Genomic DNA, 21,534 nt, shown 5'->3' with positions numbered 1-21,534 from the left:
TAGAAATCCTTCAAATCGATCATCTATTGCGATTACACAACTACGCCAGCAGATGGGGCAATCCATCCCGTAAAGACTGCTAGGAGTAGACTTGTATTCATGAAAACTTTTCAAAAGTAGCGACAACATGTCACAATTAAAGAAATGTGTCCTTCAGATTAAATCAAAGCAACCATGGGAATTCTCGAGCTTCCATTTTTGGTTGAACATAACCACTGAAGACACTATTTTAGCATCACACTTTATTTTTTTAACAAGCGAGTGAAATGTCATCATCACCACACACAGAACCATCAGTGAAAAAAAAAAAAAACATTTGATTTTCTCAGTACACAATATTTTGGCATTTCAGTTGAGACATTTTAATACAAAAGAAAAAGCTACTTTGAATAAAGAAATGCAGTTTAGACATGAGCCATGATGTTGCGAGTCGTATAATCTATGAAAGCAATTCAGTGTTTACCTTTTTGTAAATAGTCAGGAAAAACAAGATCACAAGGCCACACTCCTGCTGTGAAACGTCAAGAACGATTAACACAATTATGATTATGGAATTAAGGGATGATTTTGTACTATTTGGTCATTTAAGTCATTTAACCTGCTACTTTAGGAAGTACATTTTTTTTGTTAAACTGTCAGCCTGCAGAAATAAAAACAAGACCTGAGCATTTCCATATTGATCAAAGTAAGTGCCTTGACTTTCATGATGTGCATTAAAATGTTAAAGGATTTGAAGTTTTGATTAATTGGCCACAGAAGATGCATTATGCTTAATACAAAATTCACTAATCACTTGTGTTACAAACAATATGTTTTTTTGGTATTTTGAGTATAAAAAGTATATTCTTGTTTTCTAAACAAAGGAATGTGGCTGGAGCCAAGTGCCTGCACTGCAAGCATGTTATTATCAATATTAAAGCAGCTTTAATGTCTATTTTGTACATTTGAATCTTCCATTAACCTTATTATATTACAGTGTCTTGATAATCAAGATTTACATCCCTTGCATGACTCCTTGTTTGGCAACATGACTAGCTCATTTACTCATGCACTTGGTGTCAAAGATGAGGCGACTAAAATAACCCAGGATGAGAAATGACTGATCTTCACTCAGGCATGAAGTCCCTCCCTCTGCTCTCCACCATGTCCTCCCTGATTCTCTTATCGGGGTGCGTTAAAGGCCCCCTGGGCTGCGTTGGTGGCGGCGCTGGCAGCCGCCTGGCGAACTGCCTGGTTGGACATGACGCCGGTGGCGAACTCCGCCTGCGCCTTTTGGAAGCTGGCGTCAGTCTGCCTGTAGAGACTGTGAACCTGCGGAAACAAAGTTGACACTGATATTCCTTCTCACAATACAGGCAGATATTTACTTCTTTTATCCCCGTATGCTATTCAACATAGTTCTTGTTCAACTATTGCAAGGCCCCATAACCAGATATAAACACTTGTTGCTGGTCTGTCTGTATATCAGGCCCCTCTTCTGACATGTGCAGCAACAATCAAATAAAAAATAAAAAAACACAAGATTGTTCTGCACTATCCCTTTGAGCTTCTCACAACTACACCAAGATTTGTTTACTCACTCCTCATTCAGCAGAATCTGTGTGATGCTGGAGAAATGTGTAGTTTGAAAGCAAATAAATAACACAAACCTCTATCCTATTCCTTCTTCATCTAGACCAAAGTCGAAAGAGAGTATCTTGGGGTCTTATTCATAAGTGAGGAGAAGATCATTGACATTCAGTCATGGTTTGTGTGTCATATTTGATCACCAACTCAAAGAACAATATGGTGGATACAAACAGCCCAAATTACTTTTTCCTCTGTCTGGACTCACTTAGAGATAAGGTAGAGGAGGTAGGTCATCGATGATACACTCAAAGTAGAGCCACTGCTCCTCCCCATGGACAGAAGAGGTGGCTCAGGTACATTCTAGGATGACTAGACCTGAGAAAATTTCAATGTTCTCTGGGAAATCTGGAAGAAGTTTCTGGGGAGATCAGAAGTCTGGACCCCTTTGCTCAGGTTGCTGCCCCCACGACCCGACCAAGAATACACGGTAGAAGACACTCTTCTTAGCTGCCTCTATAACATTCTCCCTCTTTTAAAGAACTTAAAATGTAACTTCTTCTGTACCCTTTTCAGCATGAAAACACCGCCAGCGAGTTGGGCAGTGAAGAGGATGGCATTGGTCATCATGATGGCGCCCACGCCGACGTTAATCCTAAGAGCAGACAGACTCACAATCCAGCCACTGAAACGAGAGAGGCGCAAAATGAGTTTGTTTGACGGACAACAGTGTAAGGCGAAGCTTGTTATCCAACTCTAAACCCCAAAAACGACATACCTGAACCCCCATCCTGGGATGCCGATAGCCATGATGACAAAGACGACAACTTGTGCAAAGAACACAAAGAAGAAGGTGAAGAAGTTGAAGGAACTGTCGGTCCTAGAAACAAAATACAAACATTAGTTTCTAGAGTCATATTTTAATTTCACTCTTTTAGTGACCAAACCTTTGCAAGGTTGAGAGGAGCATAAACAAACCTGAAGGCCTTGTAAACAGGACGATACCAGCACACGAAGGAGCAGGGCGTGAAGAGGATTCCCCAGAGGATGGCGAGACCCAGGCCGACGCCGTTTGACGTGTCCACGCAGAATATGGCCAGAGAGGAGAACAGGTTGAGGACCAGTGTGCACGTGCAGACTAGATCCAGAAATAGAAACAAGATTATATATATATATATATATATATATTATTATTAATATATAGTTACAACAATCATAAGGGAAGATGAGACACTCACACATCCAGAAGTAGTACATGATGGTGACAATCCTCTGGAAACGCTGGCTGATCTCCACATTGATATCCTGGTAGAAACAAGGGCCCACAGGGCAGAAGGACGGCAGCGGAGGCCAGTTATTCTGACGAGCTGAAGATGTGGGACATAGCACATTTATTATCGTACATTTTGACTTCAGATTAATTCTTTATTAGCTGGTTCGAACGTGGATGTCTTACAGGCTCCGGGGCCGAGGCCGTGAGACTCGAGCTCCCTCTCTCTCCTCTCCAGGTCACGGGCCTTCTTCTCAAGCTCTTCCTGCTTCTTCAGCAGCTCACTTGTCGTAGCATTTACCACTGGCTAGAACAGAGAGTTGCTCAGAAGGTTATAGTTTTTAAACGAATGTTGATATCAATAAATAATAATAATAATAATAATAATAATAATCACTGTTGGTGGAGGGTATTCCTACGAAGTCAGTAGAAGTCTTAGATGGTCATTATAGTTTTATGACTAAAATATAGAACAAATAATGCATGTTGTCATTGACGTGGCAACACCTGGCCTTTAGCAGTAAAAACCTGTTTTATCTTCTGTTGTGGTTCAGACTTAAAAGCTCTGGTTTATATGAGAGTCTGGTAAATGAGAAACACATTTATTATTTATTGGCTTTTCTGACCTGCCTAGTAAACCACATACAGTACATGATATAAACTACTGAAAAATTAGCTGTACAATATTCATCATCCTTTTCTTTCATTTTGCTTGTCGAGAGTGAGTGACAAGTACAAAACAGAAACACAAAGTTCAACATTGCATCAATATTTAGTATGAAATGATCTTGTAAAATGTTAGAAAGAAAATAGACTTCCTTGTTGCACCACAAGATATCACGAGATGCGTTTATGACATCACAGGAAGACTTTTCTGTCACCGATTCATGTCAAGAGAAACATTCAGCTCAGCTTCATATCAGCCAAGATATGTGACACGTTGGTGGCAGCTGTGAATGGAAAGCCTGTTCTCATTCCCAAAAGAAGCAAGTTTTGGGAACGAGAGACAAATATGGTAACTAAGGTCTGTGTACTCAGACATCATTTCACGGCACATTATTTTCTAGGAAACTTCAACTTGAAAGTCAAACATTTTTAAAAGTGAAACTACACTTTTAAACAAAACCAACAACTCAATAAGCGGTCACAATAACAGCAACAAAAACGAGAAGCAAACAATGGTTTAAAATGAACATCTGTTGATGTGGATGTTATTGCGATGGAGGTGTGTGTGCTCATCACAGATATGTGTCAGTCATCATCACTTCCTAAACATTTCGGAGCAAAAAATTGAGGCCACAGTCTTTCATTAGCATTCCCTTACTCTTTCATGTTTTTCCTCAAAAACTATCAAGAAACGGCTCAAAGCTACACTACAGTAGCACAGTTTGTTTACATCTGTGGTTCTCCTTACAAAACGTTCTTTGACCCACTTATGACAACTGAACATTAATCAACAAGAATAAAAATAGAAATCCTTCCTTATGTTTTAATTGTACCTGGGAGTTATAGGACCCGTAGTTCCGAGGTTCTGTTGGTGTGGTTCTACTGGGAGGAGTCTGTGCAGGTGGAGCAGGTGGGGGCGTGGCTTCATATGGAGGAGGAGGAGGCTGGACCATTGAAAAATGAAACAGGAAGAAAATATTTAACATTAGTCAGATCACAATGTTTATTATGTGCTGTAGCATAACCCCATTACGCCCATTTTAATAAAACATGAAGTGAGTTTGATATCGATTGATTTAAATCATGGTCCAGATGTACAGTAGGATCTTCAGAGCACTCCAATATTCTACTCACTCTGGACGCGTTATCAAACGGGTTGTAAAGGTCCAGCGTTGCATATCCTGTGTTGCTGCTATGCTGAGTGACCGCGGGATCCTAGCAACACAAAATTGTTTGAACAGGAGTCAAACAGGAAATTTCAGAGCTGTATGTTCAGTGCAATGAAATAGTTGTGTATCCAAGTCGGGTGAGTGTGTGTTCTCTTACTGAGCCGCTCATCTTCAAAATACACTTTTCTGCTTAGGCTTAAGACCACAGCTGTTTTATCGATCGAAACCTTCTTACTGTATATGCCTGGAGCCACTCAACTTCTCACACAAAAACAAACCTCTCAGTTAGACTTTAGGTTGTTATGAATTCATAAGGTAAACATTGAATGCAAAAAGCCTTTAAGAAATGTTGTCCCACACAAGGGAGGGGTGGTGTCTAGCATGTGACACCATAAACTGACCCATCATTCGAAAGTAGCAGTAGTTTTAATAGACAATAATGACTAGGGCTTTGTTTATTCAAAGCACTAGCTAGATTACATTTTTTAGCTGCCACTAAACAGGTTATTCAGTGTCGTGTTATGTGATCTAAATATCCCACAGGAAGCACCATATCTTTGAACTCCACTTCCTAAGATGCTGAACCTCCTGTGAAGAACTGCTCGTTATATTTGTTAGTTCAAGCCATGACCCAGAAGATAAATATTGTCAAGCAATTCATTTGCTGTTGATTTAGGCGTGAGTGAGGCCACAAGTCGACATCAAAAGGCCCAAGTGATCCAGCGTTGGTCACATGACGACAGAAAGTGCTAGTTTTTGACCACAAAAATCAAAAGCCAAATTAAAAGAGAAAGACTTTCACCCACCTGGAAAGGGTTGTCTTCCAGCGGCTCAGGGAAGCTGGTGTACTTGGACATGATGGCGGATTAAAACTAAAGCTATCTCGGGGTATCAACCACTTGCTGCGGGTGTAGGAGGAAGAGAGAAACCACGTTAGCTAACCTCGAACCACCATTTCCTTCGCAGCGGCGAAACTCGGCTCACGTCAGCCGCGAGAACGAAGGTCCGCGGGTCGTACAGAAGCGGGTCGGTGATGGCACCGGTGATGGTTGAACAGCCGTTATTTCCAACGATTGGAACAACAACTGTGGCGCTGGGCGGAACCAGCGGAGACAGCAGGTCATGTGACTGCTGCGGCAGGACAACACGTGACCGTGTCCAGTTATGACGGGAAGACGGAACTCGTGTCGTCGACAGCTAAATGTTTATATACTTTTTTTTAATTATTATTTGACACGTATTTATACGCTTAAATTAAATGTAATGTGAAGCCTAGACATTCTAAATTGGATACGGTTTTTATTTATTTGTTAAATATATTTTAATGAATAGTAACTATATAAACGCACTTTTTGTTAAATTATCTTATCTCTAAGTGTGATATTTATTTAACCCGGTTAAAATAATGTATCAATTATAATAACAATTCCGTATCTACGATGATTAGACAGGTTTAGATTATGATTATGATTAGTCACCAGTAGGCGGCGATCTTTGACTGGAAAAGTTATCCGACGCTTCCACGATCTTGGTCGAACCATTTGACGCTAAATTCCGAGTGCGCGTTTATGACCGACCATTACGGGATACCACAATTTGAAATAAATAAAAGAAAGAATGTTTTTCCCTGACTTGCGAATCAAAACGTATTTCTTGTTTTTTTTTCTTTATTCGTGTAAGTCCTACCTTGTAAAAAGTGAAACGTGAGGCCAAACAATTTTAAGTCAAACCTCAATGACACAACGACATTTTTATTTTGATTAATCAAATGTATTTGTAATTAACTGAAAATTCTCGTTAAAATATCAGTTGTTATAAAGGTGAGGGGATATTAATTTAACTTTCTAATAGAAAAATAGTGAGGGTGTAACCTTGACCATGCATTTATGAAAAGAAAAATCAAAGATAGAAAAACCAACATCATGTCATCATAGAAGAAGGTAGTATCCATCACATGACTCGACATTTTAGTTAAGTGTTTTGGGTTAAACCTATTTATTCTAATACAATATGTCAAATTTTAAACTACAATTAAATGTCATCAAAGGTATCATCAAGAGGTTTTGCGAGTGTTATGGTTATTAAAATATAATATAGCAGTATATCATTATTAAACTACAATTAAATTAAAAATGAAAAAGGTAAAAATAAGCTTATATCATCCAAGATGAAAGTTACATCTTACACATGACTGAATTTGGAGATATTTTATTCATTCATTTTCAGTTTTTTCCCTAATGGAGCCAGTTCAGGTTTATTTGGTTGAGAGACGAGGGACACCCTGGACGGGAGGACAGTGTGTTGTGGGGCACACAAAGACATACAACCATTTATGGTTACATCAATTTGGGGCAAAACAGCCTTTTTGTTCTGGTCATAGAGTTGCTGAGACACAAACTAACCCACCAGTAAGGTACAATCAAACATAATCTCTACTTAGTTGACCTTTGCAAATGTGTTTAATGTTAATCTATGACTGCAACAATAATGATAAATATATTAAAATAAAGAAAACCCAAAGTATAACCAAAACTAATCATAGTGCTGTCTCTTTTTAAATCACCTACCCACCCCTCAAAAATGTCATCCAGACTTTACCAGACACCTATCTCCTTTTGATGTCACATGCTTGCAAACATCCAACTACATTATTCCGCAAGGTTGCCAGTATCTGCATCTTTCCTGAGAGTAAGACACTCAACATAGAAATACCTATCTAAACACACATGTAATGTATTCCTGAATAAAGTACCTGTACCAAGGGTTGCAACCGTAGAGACGGAAGTGCCTCACCGTTGTGAAGTTGTTAACCCAAAGCCGAGTTATCGGTACCTCTTTGGTAGGACTAGCAGGGAACGTTCGGCTGTTAATCTATTTAGCAGTCTATCATCACCAGATTAGGTCTTTCTCTAGCTAAAGCTGCCCTCGTCCTATTAGGCCATTGCTTTCCACACTCATTCTCTTCAGTGGCCCAAGCAACTCTCTGTAAAGTTGACAATTGAAGCCTGCGAGACAATGGGTGTACGACTTGAGTGCATTTTCTGCACAGTACAGTACTTCTCCATTTACCAGGCGTTCTGGAGGGACGGTCTGCATCACTTTTGGCTATGCCAGCTGCGAACAAGGAGAATACCTAGTTGCAAGATGTATCAAGTCAACAATCAGGAAGAGCAGTTTGAACATTGGTTTAAGTGTGGAAGTCGCCATCCGTCTCTTGGAAGCAGGATGGGCAGGAGAAGTACTGAAGGATCTGGCAAGTTAAAGACACCACATAATAATACTACTTAGATAAAAACGTTGCATATATATCCACCAGTTTGCATATTTGCTGGGTGAAAAGAAGTACTTTGGTTTGTAAAGCTTAAAGGGCAACTTATAAGGGACTTACTGCATCTTGGTGAGGAAGACTCTGTCAGAAGCGAAGAACATGTTTCACCTCACTTTACATGCATAGTTTTCATTGCTGCTGTTTACTGTAAATAAAAACACAGATAGCTATTTATAGTATAATCTAAAAGTTAAAAATAAATTCACATTAAATAAATAATAGATAATGATTTTTTTTCCTATTTAAACAGATAAGCAAGATACTTTTCTGCATGCATGTGTGGTACGAAGAGAATCATTTGAAAAAAATGAGCAGGAAACCACTTTAACCAACTTTAACAGATTTAATTTAGAGACAGTTCCTCGGGCAGCATCTGTTTGTCAGCAATGTTCTGCTCTTTATCACTTCTTCAGCAGCCGTGTTTGAACCAGACGACCTTGAATCAAAAACGGATCTGCGAGCCTCAGGTCCTAAAACCGCAGCATTCCACAGCCAATCGAGTAATGTTCGGTCCATGACATCATTACCTCAGGAATGAACTGGCATGACAGTTGTGTGAGGAAAATGATCCAGCTAGCAAGGAGAGGTTCCAACAGAACTTTAGCAACATAAGTCAGTGTGTGTGTGTGTGTCTTCTCTGCCAGGTTTCTCATTAAGCAAAGGAACAGAGAACTTTCCATCCTGCAGTGCATCTGAAGGACTGTGGTTTCTTACACATTGAGACACTGAGCCTTTTCAACACGCTGCGCCAGAACACAAGCACACATGAGATAGTTGTGTAAGCCATGCATTCTTAGTCACACATAATCTTTTCTAGCTCTTCAACTTCTGTCACATTACACACACATTTATCCAGTGAGAACATTAATCCTCTTTGCTGCTGCTTGTTCAGAAAAGTGTGCATAAATCGGAAAACTTCACAGCACCGAAGGAGCACCGAAGGAACCTGGAAAAACCATTAGTGGAAATGATCTGTGTCCAAGTTTTCCTTTAAAATGAACGAGGCCTCGTTTTTCATTGACTTCTACTAAGAATGTCACTTTTGTGTTGAGATGTGAACAATGCCTGTGAGAGACGTGTGATTCTTAGTTATACTGTATACCCTTTCATGTTTCCATGACAGCCAAACTTTTTTTTTTTTCTTTTTTTTTTCATGATCTGCCTTCTGAGTCCGTGAAAAATATAACTATTTAATCGGAAAACTTATATTGTCTACAATGTTGCTTCCATTGCATTTTAACACTATATAAGTTGAAAAAACTATTTTAAATTAAATAGTAATTGACTTCCTTGTTACACTACAAGATATCCGAGGCTCCATTATGAAGCAATGAGAAAACTATCCCTGTCTCTGATTCATGCACATACATTTTAGGGCTGAATAATATTTTTATTTCTGCTTTGGACTTGCTTTATTCATTTGGGAGTAACGTAAGGAACATAGTAAAAATCTACTCTCAAATAATGCTGGACATTTAGTGAAGTAGCTAACAGTTTTTAAAAAGGCCACGAGACACTTCGCCACACTCATGCGATTAAGTTAATTTATTAGTTGTGTTTGTATTGTTCACTGTGACTTGTCAAGAGAAAAGTAAAGTCTGTTTCTTCACTAGGTTCGAGTGGAGCAAGGCGAATAAGCAGCATCAGTAAAATGCCAAAAAAGTGCTTATACCTTTAAACTTTTCTAACTCAAGAGCACCACTTTTCCCTGTACGTGTTCATTCCTAAAAACTTGATTTAAATATGTTCATAACATACAGATGGATGTCAACAAAAACATAACCTCCTTGGCAGACATAAGGATAACTTAACGCTAAAATCTGTATAAAAGCAGAGTTGTTTTCATTGTCAAATTGTTTTGTCAGGGTAAATAAATCCGATGCATTTCTTTCCTCGCTGCTTCCCTCTCTCTGCCCCTCACTCATTTCCTTTCCACTCCTTCTTTCCCCGTGGACCTGCCAAATGTTTCTCAAAGCGAGTTTATAAAACTTCTTTGGGTGTATTTGGGCTAATTGAGAGCATATTGTGGAGAGTTATGAGAAGCGGGAGCAAACAGAGGACAAGGCGGATGGAAAGATGGAAGGGTGTGGGGTTCTGAGCGCTGATGTAAAACTGATCCGTGGGCTGGAGACGAAGGGAAAAGAGCTGAAGGAATGTAACAAAGAAGGACAAACACGGTCGTATTGAAGACTCAGTTTTAATGTTGTATAAAACTAGTTGTTTGACTATGAGACATGAGCATTGATGCAAAGTAGAATGTTCTAAAAAGCTGAAAGAGCTACGCTCACAAGGCCAGTATCACACTTATTAAAATATTTTTGGTAACATTACAGTAAATTTAACCACTAAATCAACATGAGGGAGAACAGAAGAAAATGATGTCTTCTTAAAACACAAGCTCATCTCTGCCAACACTTGAAAGCCAACAGCTAGAGCCATCTAGCGCAAGAAATGTATTTCCTCATTCACGTTCATAAACTCTGGTGCAGACCACTTCTCCGGCTGTCATTGTCTGCAAGAAGAAGAGTGATGTCAGAGGAAAGTTCACAGTCACTCTGTCACATGACACTCACCAGGATCATCTCCCCGTCGTTGGTCAACTCGCGCGTCCAGGAAGTCTTGAGTCCGTCGCCTTTCTGTAGAGTCTGCTCACATGTGATTTTGCTGTCCGTTTCCCACGTGGGAAAACTCTGGATTGAGGAGCCATACAAACATGTGAGTGGTTACTAAAGAGGCATAACATACATAGTCACATGTATAGTTCTGCTTGGTAACCAAGAACTGTTGACAAAGTAAAAAAAAAAGTCAGATAGACAGAAAATAAAACAGTGACTTGAGATTGAAAAGGTAATCATCAAATTAAATGTGTTAATATGAACAATCATTTTAAACATGTTGAATTGGTTTTTGTTATTTCGAATTAATGATCACAAGTAGTAGTAGTAGTTCAGCCTGATACTCATGTTCTACGACAGCTGTGAGTGTGGAGTGTACCGTGCATGGCCGTCCATCCACCGTGTTCTCGTTGAACGACTGACCGACAGTGAAGGATATTTGTGTGGTTCTGACGCTGGTGGACGTCTTGATGGATAGATTCTCCCCCTGTTGGCTGATTTCCACAGCAGGACTGGAGGCTGCTGCTACTGCGATCTTCCTCAAGAATAAGTTGACGCCTGGAGAAACCGAGAGAAAAGAAAGCAAAGGAAATGTAGTGTTTTGTACAAACTTATCAAGGGTGCACTTCAATGTTACGTGCAAACGTTGTATGATTCAGATTAAACTGTGGATGTAAGGTGACTGGCTAGTGCAAAATAAAAGTATTGAAAAAAATGTACAAATTGATGAAAGAAACTTCTAACTGCAGAAAGGTTTGATGGTAAGAGTGTTTCACAATTTTGTTCCATTTCCTTCACAATGTTATCAATATTTATCAATAGTTTATTAATTATTTTTGATAGCTTCCAAAATAGTTTTTTTTAAATAGTTTGTGAATTAGTTTTAATGGTATGTAGATTTGTTAAATAGCTTGTAAGAGTAAAGTCAAAAGTTTTTTTTAATCGTTTGTAAATTTAATATTATATAGATAAAGATATTTTATAGATTTTTTGGCGCCAGTGTCATTGTGGGAATTGTTCCAAACTAACAGGATCGTGATATTATGCACGTCAACAATTTCAAAATGACTTAATATACGGATAATGTGACAATTCATCCCTCCTTCAGTTTTGGCTCATAAAACTATGATGGTGATGGTTGGACACCGATATTATTTGAGCCTTCTGTGAGTGTGCTGGTCATCGGTGTAAAACACACACAGAGCAGGATTAGATGATGTAGGCCTGAGGCGGTGGAGGGCAGGCAGTCAGAGCCGGCTGGCTGCAGGGGCCCATGTCAAGGCTTAGTTCCGTTTACACTGGCTCTAATTACAACCGCATGAGCAGGACCCTGCTCAGATGAGTGTAATCTAACATTCCACCACAGGCTGTTTGTCTTCACATTTTTAATGGATGCCACTGCTTGGCCCATACCTGAACCCCCACCCCCACCTCCAGAGCCCCAACCCACCTCTGGAGGCCACACTTTTTGGGCTCACACAACCAGAGCAGAATTTTCATGCACAGCAGTGGCCCAACAGGACGTATTGGTAAAGAGGTTAACTCTGATTTTCAGACAGATTTTTAATAAAGTAGGATATTGTGTGAATTTCTCTGCTTGTTTGAAAATGAAAAAAAAACAAAACAGAATCCGGTTATTATATATCAGAATTATTAGCTGAATTAATTATAAATACAAATAAAAAAACATTATTTGAGAGGAATTTAGATATTATTATATTTTTTTATTTTCCCAAGAATTAGATAAGTGTATGCAACATTTATTTGATTTATAAAACAAATCAAAACTACTGTTGAATTCAACCATAGAAGGATTTGGAACATTTACTCACAATAAAAAGAATATATTTGATGAGCTAGTTTTGATCTCGTATCTATATTAATGCTTCCAACAGAAAGTTTATTACAGATAAAATATATATATAGATAAAACTAAATTGATCCCATGGTAAAATTATTTTGGGAAATTAGGAACTAGCTAACTAACCGATGAAGTTCTCATGTCGGCTGCCTCTAAACTGACTCCCTGCTGTGAATCCTTCTCTTCATCATCATAATAGTGAACTGATCTCTGCACTAGTCCATCTGTTCACTTCTCTGATTATCAATCAATTATTATCTGATTAATTTGACTATCATTTCAGTAACATTTTACCCTTTCATTATTTTCTCTTTCATTGAAGCCAAGGATGCACATAGAAAAAGACAACATATCAAAGTGATAAAATATGCAGGTAAAAGGAAAATAAAACATTTAAAATCCAAAACAAACTTTGCAAATGCAACTCGTCAAAACCAATTTTGGGGACACATTTCCACTTCTGCAGCACCTAAACAACAATACTTGTCGCCATCCAAATAACAAAACCAACATTTCATAGAAATACAATGGTGGCTTCAAAAACTACAAGGAAGCAGAGACGTTTTGTAAAAAAATCCAAACTTAAATGTTGATTGAATTGACCTACACTCTAAACGGCAGATATAGACAACGGTTATTTGAAGTAAATCAATATGAATTTATTCAAGAGTTAACATTGACTCACCCACTGCTTTGAGAAGCTCCTCAAACTTCTCAGATGACTTCATTTTCCACTTTCCTGAGAAGTCTGTGATGCTCTTCTCCATTTTGCTGCCGACACTGAACACTTGTGCAGAAGTTTTTCTCTCAGTGACTCTCAGTTTGTCCCTGCTCTGCAGATCTGGGCAGCCGTCTCCTCCTACTGTCCCCTGGTCTCATTGGCTGACGTCTCTCCTGGATCCCCCCTCCTGCTCTGTCAGAGAGGTGAAAGATTTAGATACCAGATGAAAACTCTGCTTCCAGTCAACCATCTGTTGTTAATGAATAAACGTGTTTTATTTCGTAGATAGTTGTCACATTTACTCGAGGACAAATTAAGCAAATCAGAATTCATATTTCTGGAGCTTATGGATGAAATTGCAAGACTTTTTAAAGCCATAAATCTTTAACCCCAAAAAAACGAAATAACACAAAAGCCATTACCAACCACTTTGAACTAATAAAATGACTTATACCAGTGTTTATTTTATTCACTTTTCTATTATCAGCAATCTACTTGTTTGTATAGGTTTTTGATATGCTCTTATAAAAACATTTATTTTTAAAGCGCAGCTCACACGGTACATTTGGGGTGGAGGGGGTGTGGTTTTTTTTAGGTGATATGGTCACAGCAGAAGATAAGGATAACAGCTGGGGGACACAAAAAGCTTATTGGTATCATTTACACTTCAGTGTCTTCATACCTGATGTGTGCAACATCCTGTTGTCTATATGCTGTGTTTGTAAACAAAGGAAGGCCAGATCACATTACCCAGCATCTGTTGCCCCGGGACATTTCACAATGTGTTATAAATGGTATTGTATAATTTTTTAATAGTGATTTTTTTCCACAAGGTGAGAGAAATAATTAAAAATGAAAAACACGACTCTTAAAAAGAATGACAATGTTCGAAAAACAAGAGCAGGAAAGACACTTGTGAATGTGAAATGTTTTGGATATTTAATATGAGCTTTATAAGTTCTAAAATATCACTCACTGCAGTCAGTTTTTGTTTAGACTATTCATCATGAGCAACAGATTCACAAACCTGCACTTTCGCCACAGTGAACTCAAGACACAACTGGCCTCTTGAATCAATTGCTTAAGATAAAAATATAATCATGCTTTTTCTCTATATATCCAAATCCATCTTCCTTTTGTAAACTTTATACATTAGATAAAGTTAATGTGCAACAACTCTACCTGTTACGACCACAACACAAGTGTGAAGCATGAATAATCATCTAGTCCTGTACCAAAAGAACAACACTGGAAATATTAGAGCATTCATCCTACAAAGGCAGCCATGATGTTATCATGTCCAGCATTCCTCTCTGTGGCAGCTGGTAGATACAGTGACCCTGGTTGGATTTCAGCAACACATGAATTGGTCTCATCCCGTACTTTATGAATGAATAAGCCTGAAAGATAAGAATATGCAAATCAGATAAAACAACCACAGCACTATTGTGCACTAAAGCAGGATGGAAATGAAACAACATGAAACCAGCCTTTTGTTTAGAGGTATTAATAAAGCGTTTAAATGTTACTAAAACCTGTCGTGTGACGATGAATGTAGACTTCAATTTCATACATTTTTGTCTGGAATTATGAAATGTACTTCCTTCTATCACATGTTTATCATAAGTTTTTTTGCAAACGATCTGCAAAAAAATAAAAATATTGCTATTAACAGTATGACCGATAAAAATGATAATGCTAAAATAGTCTAATTTATCAAGTGTGTCGATCATCTCTTCATCGTCATTAAATTGAACTCAAGCGCCACCTAGCGTTCTGGTCAGTAATCACTCCACTTGTGCCGGAACGTTGGTTCTCGTCCGAGTTTGAGTCGGAAAACAATCCAGGCGCACAGACGGTCATCATGGCGAACCACCTTCGCTTCGTTGCGAGGACAGTGATGGTCAAAGATGGCAACATCGACGCTGCGTATAATACTTTGTCGAGGTTAACATTTTATTTTATTTTTTATCTCTTCAAACTAAGTCATTGTTGATGAGTAGCACTAAGCTTATGGCCACATTATCTTACGTTATTCGCTCAATGTCTTAAGGTCAGAAAGAGCGTTTTAGTTATTTTCCAGCTTTATTTATTATTATTATTATTTACTAGCTATCTTTTAACGTTTGCTTTCTAAGACTGGTTGAATAATTCGGTCCTTAAAGTCATTTATTGAATTCATTAATGGCATGCTTTTCATGACATGACGTCACAGGAAGTAGATGGGGGTGGTCAGCAATATTATTTTTGTTGTTGACAGAAGTTTGATCGGCTGCGTAGATGTGATCTATGAAAACGTGTATTTTCTTCGCCCTGCTTAGCTTCAAGTAGCAGCCGTTCAGCCTCTTCATGTGGAATGAATCAAATTATGTAATAATACTGTGGCAACATACGGGTGTTGCTGTTCACTTGGGTGTAATGTTTCCATCCAACCGAACAATTCATTGTGCACCGTCTTTAGGACATGTGATCGTTCAGTAATTACAGTAAGCATTTATTTAAATCATATTCAGAGAGATAATGTTAATTAAGAAAATGGGATTTTTAAAACATTTTCTTTAATAAAAAACATGTAATAACAAAATGTTGGTCAAATAATAAAGATGCACCAACATTGGTTTGGAGATTAATATGTTGTCATGTTGTGCAGGTGTCTCAACCAGGACAGGATCATCGAGCACGTGAAGCGGAAGCGGTACTTCGAGAAACCGTGTGTAGCACGCCAAAGGAAGAGCTTTGAGAACTGCAAGCGCATCTACAACTCTGAAATGGCCAGAAAAATAGCCTTCGTATCCAGAACGGTCCGAGAAGATCCTTGGCTTGGATGCTAAGATAATGAAGGGCGTGGCCAAGATGAGACCAAAGTGTGGACACTTCACAGCATCTAAGACCACACATGGCTGTGGACACATTGGACATGACAAGACAATACTGCATTTTGATGTTTGCAATATAATATAATAAATGTTCTCATTCTAATAAACGTGTAAGGAATTCTATCTGATGTTTTTTCTCCATAATAAATATGACTGCCTTCTGTCAAGTGTTGATATAGTAGCTCTCTGTGGTTTAAGGTTATAAAATTTAAATGACAACACCTAATGACTTGTCAAATGCAGTTGTCCAGCTTTCAACAATCTAACTAGCAATGTATGAACAACTAACTAACAACATTAACAAATGAATATAATGAAAAACTGTGTTTGATTCATAAGTGTTGTGGTAAAGATTAAACGAAAGGTGTTTGTGTTGCATATGAACTCCTGTAAACAACCAACAGAGCATTGTAAGTTGAGACTTTTATATGTCTACCTAAATCCAAAGCTTTTTGAGTTATGGAGAAACAACACATTTCTACTACATATCACTTAGGATTTTAAAAGGTTGCCAAAAAGATTGAATGGCATCTACTATTATTTTAAAATAAAAGAAACATGAAATGAGTATACTGTAAGTTAGGTTGACACAAGTTATACTTACTGTATATACTTAAATCCGTTTACCTTATAAACACAATCAATTTCAGTTTATTGTTATGAATATAAATAATACAACAACTTCCCCATAATAAGTACTTAGTCCACACTATCTCTGCAGTGTTGAATTTGTTGAGCTACTAATTGTTGTTAAAGATTAACAAAAATGAAGCAAAATTTGATTGTACAAATGTTCTAAAGAGGTAAAGCAGGTATTGCAAGTCCAGTTCTGGACTAAAACTGTATTCCTATTGAAAATATGATTTAAAATGTATTATATATTCCTATAAGTAATCTTATTTTGGTCTTATGTGTTACAATATGTAATATATAAAGGAATTATTATTGTTTTAATTTTGTTTCACATTAAACTTGATTTTTTTATTCATAATTGTTGTTCCTATACTCTTTCTCGTGAGTTCCTTATTCACAGGCACTCATATGGAATGACAAATAAGACTTAAAAGCTTGTTTCGGGACATATTGGGATACTATAATAATAATAATAATAGATGTATGGGTGTATGCTCAAACATGACACTTTCAGGGAATAATATATCAAAAGCATTAAAACGATATCTTAAGAAAGATCTAACATGTATTAATGTATCATCAAAGGAACAAGGTGTGCATTGGTTGAACAACATGAGACAAAAATGTAGTCATCAGGTTGTTGAATCGAAATATACATGTGCTCGTGACATACTTAGATCACCATCGTGTATACAAGTATTAGTACGCCTCAATCCAGCCACACTCACAACACGTGCGGCAATGTTCCACCAGAACCGACCAATCAGCGAGGGGCGGTTCACCGATTGGTCAGACCGCCGACCAACCAGGGCGGCGCTCGCTCTGTTCCGCACGTGAACCGTATGTCTCGACACTGAGGACACAACGTACCAAAGGAGTTAGGGGAATACGCATGCGCACGGCAACCGACTTCCACCGTAGACTCGTGTGTTTAGCGCTCAGTCTAATGTTTGTGTCTGAAGCTGCGGTGAAAGAACTTCTCTGACATTAAGTGGATTTCATTTTTTCAAGTTCTTCGGATATTTCCAGTGTGGGGTAAGATACTTTAATATCATCTCATGGTTGTCAACTCCTGGCACGAGTTTGACACGAGTTTGACACGAGTTGGATGTTTTTAATTCTAATATATTTTTTTTAACATTCGTGTTTTAGTTCAGATGACGATATTTTACTTGAGGTGATAACGTTTTATATTATCCATGCTTTAAAAGATATAATTTGTATTACACAGTATGCGTGTGTCCGTGCGTGACGTGTTATGCAATGGAACCCTTTAGAATCCAATTGTTTCTGTTGACATCGAAAAGTTAGTCTGACGCACGTTTTCTTTCTCAATAAAAGCGTTTGTACTTCATATCACTTGAACAAACGGTTGTCCTCAGTGCGTGTGGTGCGCACGAGTTGTAAACAACTCTATTGCCTTATTTTACATGTTTGTTCACATCTGCGCGACGTCACGACTGACACTATATTTAAGGGTTATAAATAAAGAAAATAAGGGAGGGGAAATAGCCTTGCTTCTGTTCAAGTAATGAACATTATTGTTTTATTCTTTAGACCATTTATATTTAGCAATATCACCAAATGAAGAGCTGGATAAAGGAATTAGTTTGAGTCACTAAGTAACCTCCTGGAGTTGAGCTGCGTCTTATTTGTGTGCAAAGACTCAAATATACAAAGACTGTAATATGCACATAGCTGGTTTACTTTGCTATCTCTCAGGAGGACTGATTATTTGAAGTATCACACTGGCTCGGAAATGTCAAGAGTACTCAAAGAACGTTTAGGTGTTTTCACAAAAACAGCCAATTTGATGTGTATTAACTTCTTTTTTTTCTTCCATCAGATGATGAACACATTGGATGCCAAATGGTTGTTTTACAACTCTCCACCTTCCACACCGTGCTATCACTTCAGCGAGAGTGAACACACAGAGGATGAGGCAGATGTTTCCGATGAAGGAATTACCATTGGCTTTCTGAGCCATCCTCAGAATACATTTGTTGAGTGTAAAAAGGGAACTTCTCAACTCTGTCTTGCGTCTGCTTTACCGGACGTCATCACCATTGAAGCTCCATCCAGCACGCCTGGAGATATGTTCTTTGCAAAAAAGGTATGATTTCTCATTGTCAAGCCTCTTTTTCCACTTGTTATTTGTAGTAATGAGGATATTTCCTTTTTAGTGTGCAGCTTTACACAGTTTTGTCCACCCACTGCACCAACTTCTACACAAACTCAAGACCGGGAGGTATAACAAAGGTATGTCTTCTAAAGAACCTCAAATCACATTATTCAAATCATTGTTATGTATAATAATAGTATTTCTTTTGGCAGGTTTGACCACTTCACAGCAAAATGTTGCAATTGACAGGCTGCAGAAAATTCTTGGGATGCTGCAGAGGCCTGAAATGGGGTAAGACAAAGATACTATATTGTCGTAGCAAAAATTATTTCTAGATTGTTCTCAAAATGTGTTTATTACAATATGCTAGATTATAAGTGACCTTCCACATTACTCAAGAAGGACTCTTGAGATCACAAAGATAACAAAGGAACATTGCTTAGATTAGGGCATTTGAATTAAACTTGTCTCTAATTATTTATTACGGGCTTATTATTTATGTGAAATGTATTTGTAAAGTTTGTTCGACTTAGATTTTAATTTTTGTTTTTCTGTCAGCAGGGAGAGACATCTACATAACCTGCTACAGATTGAGATAATGCTCAAAATGTGGTTCCCTCATGTGACACCTTTCCAGTCCACACGTGTAAAATCCCAGACGCCCACGCCCAGAATCACTCCTCATTGGCAGCAGAACCAGCTCCACATGCCTGTCAAGGTAAGACTGAATCTTGTTTCCTATTGTTTATAACTTAACTCGTTGTCCCAAACTAGAACACTGACTGCACACATGATGATTTAATTAAGTTTAAAATATATTTTCAATTAAAAACCAGGAAGTCAGTAAAGCATTCCCAGACTTGCATATTTGACACTAGTGTTTGTGGAAACATAAAAAGAAAAATACCTTTAAATCAATTATTCTTAAGTCCCTTTTATTTTTGTTTTGTAAAGATGGATGGTGATGGTTTCGATCTGTTTGCGTGTTATTTTGGTTGATATTGACCTTTGTAGTTGATATCAATCAATTTAATCGGACAAAAAGTCAGAATAAAAAAAAATTACATGAATTAAGCATGAAGTATATACTATATATGGAACAGTTTGATTAATTCGATAGTTGATCATTGTCCTGTTCATTTATTTACAAGAAAACCATTCTAATAAATGTTTTAACAATGAACTCAAATATCTTGAGGTTCTTGTTCGTCAGTGTTGTCAGCCATGTTTCACCAACATGGCTGACACTGATATTTAAACTGTGTTGCCCGATGATTCTGCCATGTGTTATATTTGGTTCTATCTTCTCATTCCAGAAGCGTAAGCTGAACTGGGTGGACCCTGACAACTCAAACTCTGACCCTGACTCGCAGAAAAGTCTTCAGTATAAAAGTCAAAGCAGATGTCAAGTGCTCGACACTACATGTCTTCCCAGAGCTATAAAGACACACAAACGTCCAGAAAACAAAGACGATCACTGCGAGTCACATCTGTGGACAGAGCAGAAAAAGGGTTTGAAAAGGCCTTACCAAGAATCTTCAGACGAGACGAGTCCATGCTCCTTTGGCAGCAGCCAGTGCACACCGGAAAGCTCCATATCTTCCAGTTCTGTCTTGCCTCAGCTTTCCTCAAATGAACTTGTGATTAACTGGATGAGTAGCATGCCAGTCAGAGTGAAGACAGAGTGGTTTTCATAAATTTGAATTGACAATCCAAGCCAGTGATGCTTCACTCGGGATAACAAAGCAACTTTCGACTACGCATTGTGTCACTTTTCATCCCCCTTTAAAGATTTTTGCACATTTCTTTTCAACATATTTATTTTTTTAAAGCTGACTTTGCACTACCTGTTTGGAGAGAGTAAACGCCTGTGATGATTTGTGCCCATCTTAAGTATAATACGTTTATTTTGAATGGATTTACATTAACTTAATTTAAAAAAAAAGAAGAAACTATTGGAAAATATCAAAGAAGCTTAAATTGCAATGTTGTTAAAATCAATCAAAATCCAATACCCAATAGTCTAATCAATTGTTTTCTAAAATATAAGTGTACTCTATTCTAAACACACATTCTGACACCCTTTACAGAAGTCTTGTATTTTAATTGTTTTCGGATTGAGCCTAGTTTTTCTTAACAAATATTTATTGTTATTTTATACAATACCTTATTTTTTGCACGAAGGTCAAACCACAATAAGAATAACCCTTGTATTTAAAAACATTGGGTTTGGTCACTGCAGCTTCCTTTTTATGACCTTTTATGGTTGTTTAAGTAAAAAATGAAAAAATTAAAACAGCACTTTGGGATTTCAAGGGCAAAGGTTTCTATCACCATGGCTTCTGAAGTGTGAAGTTGTTTTCCAGAAAAGCCTAATGCTTTTAAAATACTGACTGCTTTGGTCAGATTTGTGTCAAACTAGTTTCTAAGGTAATAGTAAATGATAAAAAGCAGGGAAAGGCTATGTGAAGTGTCTGAAATGTATCTGTATAGTGATTCTGTCACTTAAAGTGCTTTACCATCAAGTTTAAATCTGAATAACAAATATTCCTTTTTCATATTTTTTATGCATTGACTGTGTGCCACTTAATAAAATGTCATTCATGTTGAATGATTTTTTTTTATTTATCTGTGTATTGTCCCAACTTTGCCTTGGTTTTAATGTGTTTTTTAATCTGTCAGAAAGTGGTGAGATTATATCAACACT

The 21,534-nt window shown here is 37.7% G+C and overlaps 4 protein-coding genes across 5 annotated transcripts; 2 read left to right on the top strand and 2 right to left on the bottom strand.

The window, feature by feature from the left end:
- Positions 1-224: 224 nt before the first annotated feature.
- On the bottom strand, positions 225-5,775 carry scamp3 (secretory carrier membrane protein 3). The gene is made up of 9 exons (XM_087787742.1): positions 5,478-5,775; positions 4,637-4,717; positions 4,336-4,446; positions 3,023-3,143; positions 2,805-2,933; positions 2,545-2,704; positions 2,345-2,446; positions 2,134-2,251; positions 225-1,311 (listed from the first exon to the last, which is right to left on the bottom strand). The coding sequence occupies exons 1-9, from the start codon at positions 5,526-5,528 to the stop codon at positions 1,162-1,164; spliced, it is 1,023 nt and encodes a 340-aa protein (XP_087643868.1). The 5' UTR covers positions 5,529-5,775; the 3' UTR covers positions 225-1,161.
- Positions 5,776-10,180: 4,405 nt separating this feature from the next.
- Positions 10,181-13,290, bottom strand: crabp2b (cellular retinoic acid binding protein 2, b). Its single transcript, XM_087785985.1, has 4 exons — positions 13,161-13,290; positions 10,994-11,172; positions 10,573-10,689; positions 10,181-10,511 (listed from the first exon to the last, which is right to left on the bottom strand). The coding sequence occupies exons 1-4, from the start codon at positions 13,240-13,242 to the stop codon at positions 10,461-10,463; spliced, it is 429 nt and encodes a 142-aa protein (XP_087642111.1). The 5' UTR covers positions 13,243-13,290; the 3' UTR covers positions 10,181-10,460.
- A 1,760-nt stretch (positions 13,291-15,050) lies between these two features.
- mrps21 (mitochondrial ribosomal protein S21) lies at positions 15,051-16,195 on the top strand. Its single transcript, XM_087785984.1, has 2 exons — positions 15,051-15,143; positions 15,847-16,195. Exons 1-2 carry the CDS (start codon positions 15,061-15,063, stop codon positions 16,025-16,027), a joined length of 264 nt encoding a protein of 87 aa, XP_087642110.1. The 5' UTR covers positions 15,051-15,060; the 3' UTR covers positions 16,028-16,195.
- Positions 16,196-17,593: 1,398 nt separating this feature from the next.
- On the top strand, positions 17,594-21,451 carry LOC148084621 (uncharacterized). Of its 2 annotated transcripts, none has more exons than XM_087787741.1 (6): positions 17,594-17,740; positions 18,552-18,818; positions 18,889-18,964; positions 19,040-19,118; positions 19,389-19,545; positions 20,144-21,451. In XM_087787741.1, the coding sequence occupies exons 2-6, from the start codon at positions 18,552-18,554 to the stop codon at positions 20,522-20,524; spliced, it is 960 nt and encodes a 319-aa protein (XP_087643867.1). In that variant the 5' UTR covers positions 17,594-17,740; the 3' UTR covers positions 20,525-21,451. The 2 variants fall into 2 exon arrangements, with proteins under 2 accessions (XP_087643867.1, XP_087643866.1); XM_087787740.1 differs by having other exon boundaries at positions 19,386-19,545.
- Positions 21,452-21,534: the final 83 nt, after the last annotated feature.

Source organism: Callionymus lyra, chromosome 3 (genome assembly GCF_982586985.1).
Source record: "Callionymus lyra chromosome 3, fCalLyr1.hap1.1, whole genome shotgun sequence".
In the NCBI taxonomy this organism is placed as follows: Eukaryota; Metazoa; Chordata; class Actinopteri; order Syngnathiformes; family Callionymidae; genus Callionymus; species Callionymus lyra.
The sequence above is the reverse complement of the archived record's forward strand: the minus strand, read 5'-3'. Positions and strand labels throughout refer to the sequence as shown.

Excerpts from the sequence above, each read along its gene's own strand:
- crabp2b (XM_087785985.1), bottom strand. The coding sequence starts at position 13,242 with ATGGAGAAGAGCATCACAGACTTCTCAGGAAAGTGGAAAATGAAGTCA. Across the intron at positions 11,173-13,160 it reads GGAGCTTCTCAAAGCAGTGG|GCGTCAACTTATTCTTGAGG; the intron begins GTGAGTCAATGT and ends CGGTTTCTCCAG. Across the intron at positions 10,690-10,993 it reads TGGATGGACGGCCATGCACG|AGTTTTCCCACGTGGGAAAC; the intron begins GTACACTCCACA and ends TCCTCAATCCAG.
- LOC148084621 (XM_087787740.1), top strand. The coding sequence starts at position 18,552 with ATGATGAACACATTGGATGCCAAATGGTTGTTTTACAACTCTCCACCT. Across the intron at positions 19,119-19,385 it reads CTGCAGAGGCCTGAAATGGG|CAGGGAGAGACATCTACATA; the intron begins GTAAGACAAAGA and ends TTTTTCTGTCAG. Across the intron at positions 19,546-20,143 it reads AGCTCCACATGCCTGTCAAG|AAGCGTAAGCTGAACTGGGT; the intron begins GTAAGACTGAAT and ends TTCTCATTCCAG.
- mrps21 (XM_087785984.1), top strand. The coding sequence starts at position 15,061 with ATGGCGAACCACCTTCGCTTCGTTGCGAGGACAGTGATGGTCAAAGAT. Across the intron at positions 15,144-15,846 it reads GCGTATAATACTTTGTCGAG|GTGTCTCAACCAGGACAGGA; the intron begins GTTAACATTTTA and ends CATGTTGTGCAG.
- scamp3 (XM_087787742.1), bottom strand. The coding sequence starts at position 5,528 with ATGTCCAAGTACACCAGCTTCCCTGAGCCGCTGGAAGACAACCCTTTC. Across the intron at positions 4,718-5,477 it reads TGGAAGACAACCCTTTCCAG|GATCCCGCGGTCACTCAGCA; the intron begins GTGGGTGAAAGT and ends TTGTGTTGCTAG. Across the intron at positions 2,447-2,544 it reads CCTGTTTACAAGGCCTTCAG|GACCGACAGTTCCTTCAACT; the intron begins GTTTGTTTATGC and ends TTTTGTTTCTAG.